Consider the following 6,621-nt stretch of genomic DNA (forward strand, 5'->3'; position numbering starts at 1 on the left):
GGATATGCCGCGCTCAGACCGCGCCCGCACCGCCGCCTTCGCCCCCCACACTTTTTCTTTTAATCAACTCACTTCAGGGCATAAATAAAATATTCAAGTCTAAAACTAAAGGGTAATTTTCCACACTAGTCCAGTGTTTGGCAACGTGCATCTAACCATTATTCTATTCACAGCAATAGCCTTTAATATGGTTGGAGAGCACTCAATCTGGAGCCATTATAAAATCTAGTTCACTCGAATCAACGAGTATAATATGAGCGAGTCACTGACGCACGAGCAATTTGCAACACTCGAGAATTGATCACACTGAACGTTCGAGATGTTAAACGACGGATGCATCGATTTGATGAAATGTATGTGCATGTATTGAGGGAGGTTGTTATTGGTGTGCAGCTACCCGGAGTCGCGGCTGGGCAAGATGTTCAACGGCACGATCCCGATCGTGTTGGACACGCTGAAGCAGCACTACTTCATCGACCGCGACGGCGGCATGTTCCGCCACATTCTCAACTTCCTCCGCAATAAGAAGCTGCTCCTGCCTGCTGACTTCCCATTCTACGAGCTGCTGCTCCACGAGGCGCATTACTTCGAGTTGGATCGTGAGTTTCACATTTATTTATTTTATTTATTTCTTTAGTCTACAATTTTATTTCAGTTGTTTTTATTGCTTTTTAAATTTTAAATTATTTTGTTTTTATTTTACTAATGCTTTATTTTATTAATTTCTTTAAATTAAAAATAATTTACAAAGCGATTACTAGTCAAAACTAACATTAAAAAAATATTTAGTGATTTTTAGTACATAAAAAAAGATTTTAAGGTTTATAGCTTTTTGACTTAGCTTTTGAGTGATTGTGTATCATCAAATTTTGAGTCTCAATCAAGCTCAATCTTAATCGATATACCTATTCGAACAGACACTGCTAAGATAGCAATAATTTGCGTGGATAACAAATATGCAGCAACCTCGACCAAACTGGCTTCGTTTCAAATACAATTTTATTCGGTGAAGGCCCTAAGTAATTAATATCCTAGCCTTTTATGTATTTACATGCAATTAAATGTTAATTATTTAGTGTTCGGAATAAATATCCACGCAGTTAATAGCAATATTACCGATAGGGTGTATGCTACTGCGATTTTAGGTAAACCTGCGATTTTTGTGTGTGCTATGTAATTATTTTGGCCGATTTATACGTGTACTTGCAAAGCCAGAAGAGCGATTGTCTATTTAAAAATTTGTAATTCTTTCGTATCTATTGTAAAAAGGTTATAAAATTACAAGGTACAAAATCCCGGGAACATTCGCCGCATTATAAATATAAGGAAATAATACCGAAATTGGAATTAGCACAGAAATTGTTACATATTTTGAGTATAGTTACTAAACTTCTGAGAATTTATTCTATTATAAAATTAAATATTTTATAACACACATTCAGTTGCTTAGGTTTTATTCAAATTTATATGGTGTTAATATTCCAGGTCACAAACCGAACAGGAGAGAAAACTGAAAATAGTTTTAGGTATAGGCTGGCTGTTAAATGGCATTGTTATAACTTTGTTCTATTTAATTGGCGCCTTCTGTAAACCAATTCGTGTTTTTTTAAGTTAGTATCGATAGGATGATAAACAATCTAGATAGGATCCTAGTTCCGCCAGCCTGTGCCCATGTCTATCATTTGCCAATTATAAGAGGCACCTCTAATCTTTCTATTATATAAAAAAAGTGGGAACATGAATCCCTATTTCCCTTGGTCAAGGCGGGAACGGCTGGACCGATTTTAAAAATTGCCCGGAAAATTTGAAAATACTTAAGCACCATAATATATTAGGCAATCCTGAGTTTTGCTTCGATAGTGTTCTGTTGGATCCATCTCCTCCCCCAATAATATGAAGGCACCGGGAACGAGACTTGTGTATGTATTCAAGCGGGTGAAACCGCGGGGCACAGCTAGTCACTTAAAATTTCTTGTGTCGTTAACGTCCATAGAAAACAATCACGTAAAAGTCACGTGAATTTTCGAAACTAAATGTCGTTTCCATACTTTTAACGGCTTTACTGTCGTAATAAATTACAATAAAAATGTCACTAAGCTATTTGATTTTAAATCGATCTGACTGAAAACAAATTTTGAAAAGCAATTGTTTTAAATACAGTATCGGGGTGACAGATTTGAATCGCTTAAAACTATTTTACCCATTTATTACTAGTTACAACCTTTTTACAAGGAACCTCATTATTAGCTAGTCGATCTGTATCCAACGGGTTTACATAACACAAATGGCTTACGAAAACTAAAAGAATGTTATAAATTTTAATAGTTAATACTCGGAAACAAGGCTGTGCGATGTTTTACTTACCTATAGAGTTTTGTTTCTGCTTCATCTGTTCTTTCTCTTTCTGTTTCTGTCTTCACTCATTGCGGTGTATTTTTTCTTGTGCTATGCTTTGCCTCAACTTTAAATCTGTTTCATAAGTTAAAAATGCTTGCGAAGGAATCAAATATATTCAACCTCTGCGCTACTTCAATTAGTGTACTAATAGCAGTAATGCCACTAGGCCATTAATGCCCACACCTGTGCAAAAGGCCGCTTCACGTATAGTGAAGGCTTAGCCAGTAATCACTACGCTTACTTTCTTTGGGTTGGTGATGCCAGCAATACTAGTTTAGACTTCATATATTGGAAGACTTAAGCATTCATCAACTCAATGTGAACAAGTGACATCAATGTGCCAAATCAAGATCCACTAAGCAATCTTAACCAGAAATCAATCAATTCATTGTTACCCTTGCAAATTCCAGATATGGTGTACGCTATAACTAAGGCTAAGACGGAGTACGAGACCATGAAGCACGACAGGGAGTGGCTGAGCCAGGCGACGGAGCGGCTGAAGCAAGAGACCGAGCTCTTCATACAGGAGCGAGACCGACTGCAGCAACGGTGGTCCTGAACGAAGGTATGACCTACTAAAATTTCTATCGTTAAGTCTAATGCTGTCAATAGAATTAATGGTATATCATAACAATAGCCTTTTTCTCTCTAGCCAACTGTGTTCCACTGCTGTTCAAAGGCCTCCCCCAAATCCTTCAACGATTCTCTATTCTGGGTCGCATGGAGCCAGCCCGTGGATAATATAAAGCATAGGATATTAAAATGTGACGAAAAATAATGATGTTCATTTGATAGATTTCCTCTTCTGGGAAGATGTGAAATGTAAAAAAAACGAATGATAGTCATTTAATTTTATTCGCGTCAACGCCATCTCGTTATTGTTTGGCAGCATTAATTTGCAACTAGCTCTAACTTACATGGGTAATTGAGTACTTCTCTCAATAGATGGCGTTAGCATCCGCGAACTTGTAGACATATCTTTACAAAAGTGACTTTTGTATTAGGTAAAAGAGAGAGCTTCCTATGTATTTAGTCAAATATTTAGTTTATTTAAAACCTGTATTTTCTTCTTCAGGAGTCAGGTTCGGGAGCTTCAGATACGGTGATGAAGAAACGTCGCTTATAAGTCGTTATCATATATTATATTATTTAATAACATTCCAAAGTGAATATTTTAGTTATAAAGTAACTTCAATTGTTATGGGTCAGGATTTCTCTTGTACCCTCAATGCATAGATAATATAATATACATATTCTTTTAAATATCGCAACCAAAGTGTTATCGTTTTTGTAATTGGAAATCTTGTTAGTTATTGCGTTTGTTGTTTAAGCTTTTCATAAAATTGACGATAAATATGACGTAGGTTATCATCAGATTATTTTATAATTATAATATAACGAAAAATATCTAAATATAAAGACATTCCATTCTAAAAAGACGTTGATTCAAAATTGGATTGTCAAATAAATATCCCGTACACTCCCGAATAACAAAAAAATGATGACTTGGATTGAAAATGGAAACTACTTTTACCTTTTAGCATTTAAGTAATTATAATCAAGAATTATATTCAATCAATATACAATAAACTAGACTAAGGATTTGGACAATGCATGCTGCAAAATTGAGTACTGTTTAAGATTTATAAATATCATGTAACCACATAATCAATTCATAATTTAAAACGCAACAAAGCATACCTCGATACGTAAAAGGTAGTCAAGCTATTCTTTTGTTTCCGTCTTCGTCTAAAACTGTCATTTCTACAAGAGGTATTCAAATGTATGGAATTGACATTTCTACAAAAGTCGCGTGACTTAGACGTGCCACTTCAATACATTGGCGAGATTCGTTCGTTCAATCCAGAGAACGATAACTACAATATGAAATGGTTAGTTCAAGATCATGTAACATCGTATATTAGATCGTTATCTACAAAATGAGGGCAAAAATGTTTGATCAGCAGAGACACAAGTAGAAATGACACTTATGTAATTCTATCTGTTAGTTACTCCTAGAAGCCTTTTTTTAGTTTTAGCTCTTGTTTTAGCTTTTAAGTGATAGATAGTTATTTTTTTAATATTTTCTTATTTTTTAAGTTAAGAATACAGAACGCTGTAAATATGTTTTGGACCCTACCATGACGAGATTGAAAGTAAAATTATTTCGATGTTAAAAGTATATAATGCATTTCTTCAGCATTTAAATAATATCTAATAATTGTTAAAAGAATTATAAGATGGAAGCAGTCATAAGTAGGCGTAAAAATGATTGATAACAAAATTTCTACTAATTTAAAAAAGTACGGCTTGACCCGATTAATTAAATGATCGATGATAGGAAAATCAAATTACCAATTCAAATGCATATCCTTATAGCTCTTGAAAAAATAAAACACCTTGTAAATAAAGCGGTAGATTTTGTCCCAGACAAAAGAGACCTAGTCCAAAAAGTTTCCAATTCACCATCTTTATAGGAACCTTGTATTATATAAGTCGTTATATTTTTTCAGTGGGTCTAATCATTTGAAGCAACGTTAACACATAGAATATGCAACGTTTAGTGAGCTTATAACATTTAGATCTAGGAGTTTTGTATTAAGTGAAGTTGGTAAAGTTTTAAAAGGCAAATCCTGTTTAATGAGTTGGACTGTTTAAAGCTAGAAAAAAAATGTGAATAAAAAAAAATAGCAATTAGTGACGTCACGCGAACTATTCGTGTAATACATGTTTGTGTCTGTAGTATTAAATATTAGTAGCATTTTCCACGGATATATACTCCAACCATTAAAAAGGTTTTGTATTCTGGCAGGCCGAATAACAGGGTCCAAGAAGAGAGAGTAGCAAAGCAGAGGAAGGAACATAATGATCTCATAGTTTTAAGTTAACCATCTAATTTTTAGATAGAGATACGCATTTACTAAATGTCACCTGAGAAGCGTACGAAATATGCAACATGAGCACATCTTTTTTATTAAGATAAGTTTAAGTTTAGTTGTAAGCCGTGATACCACAAAAAATTCTTACATTCAATCATATTGCTATCTGTGGCTATCAATTTTAAAAGAAAAAGAAGCTGACAATTTCAAAATTCAAATTGAATTAAATTATTTTTAAGTTAGAATAAGGCAAGCATCGAAAAAATAATTTTAATACTATAAAACTCGGTCAATGTTTTAGGAAAATTAAACTTTTGAGTTACTATCGGTTTAAAAAAAATTGTAGGCATAGTGTAAAATGATATTCAAAATTACTTTAGTTAAGTTTCATGATATTTAGTGTTTAGTCGTTGACGCAGAAGTCTTAAAAGCAGAACTATTACCGCTGTGAAAGCAAGAAGACGCTATTAAAAACTAAGAAATTGTATAGAATAAATACTTTTTAAATTTCGAATTGTATCTCATCAGTGTGCTGTATACGAGTTTGTGAGTGTGTGTGAGATGTGAGCTAGTTTTGAAAAAACTTTGAAAATTAGAGTAATTTTTATTTCTATAGAACTAATGTTATAAGTTAAATGTACATTTTTTAATGTACCAGTTGAAATGTGAAAGCTTTAATTTGTAGTGTCCCTAGTGATTTCCATCCTATAGAGGTGTGCGTTGTTGTGGTTCATTTAAAGTAAAAAAAAAATATCATTAAGAAAGCGTATTGTTAAATCCGAAGTAACATTTGATTTAAGTGATTAGAGGAAATGTTTTCAGATGATCTGCAATTACTAGTTTAGAACTTACCGGTGTCTAGGAGCCTAGCTATTCCAGTCACTCGGGATTTTGTCTCTGGATTTAAATTTCCAGTTTAGTACATCCTTATAGCAATTAAGATAAAGTTTAAGATTTCATTATAAGTTCGTGCCACATAGTGACACAATTTTGTTTCTTTTTTCATACATTGTATACTATATTCGATAATTATAACCATGTAATCTAAAATAAAACAATAATGCATGTTTTTTTTGTGTTTTTATTTACTACCCACAAAGATTACAGCTATTGATTAATCCAATGGTTTTGATTACATCTGTTTCTAATGAATAATTATAAATTGATACAATAGTTCAGGTAAGTGCGTCATATTGCAGGACTTTACTGGTTTACTGTATAAAAACAATGGCTGCAAACAAAAGCCTACTATAAAACCATAAAACTGATCTTTCTATAGTATTTTAGGGCCCCAATGAAAGCTATTTAATGAAGCATGAAAAAAGAGTAAAAGAATCGGGTCTTT

At 33.3% G+C, this 6,621-nt stretch overlaps 1 protein-coding gene across 1 annotated transcript; it reads left to right on the forward strand.

The window, feature by feature from the left end:
- Positions 1-393: 393 nt before the first annotated feature.
- On the forward strand, positions 394-6,344 carry LOC113493927 (BTB/POZ domain-containing protein KCTD1; the record flags this gene model as incomplete). Its single annotated transcript, XM_026871961.1, is given in 3 exon segments — positions 394-599; positions 2,808-2,962; positions 3,473-6,344. Coding segments are annotated over 2 exon segments (355 nt in total), but the record flags the coding sequence as incomplete, so codon positions are not given.
- Between the last annotated feature and the right edge of the window lie 277 nt (positions 6,345-6,621).

The sequence above is a fragment of the Trichoplusia ni genome, chromosome 5 (genome assembly GCF_003590095.1).
Source record: "Trichoplusia ni isolate ovarian cell line Hi5 chromosome 5, tn1, whole genome shotgun sequence".
NCBI classification, from domain to species: domain Eukaryota; kingdom Metazoa; phylum Arthropoda; class Insecta; order Lepidoptera; family Noctuidae; genus Trichoplusia; species Trichoplusia ni.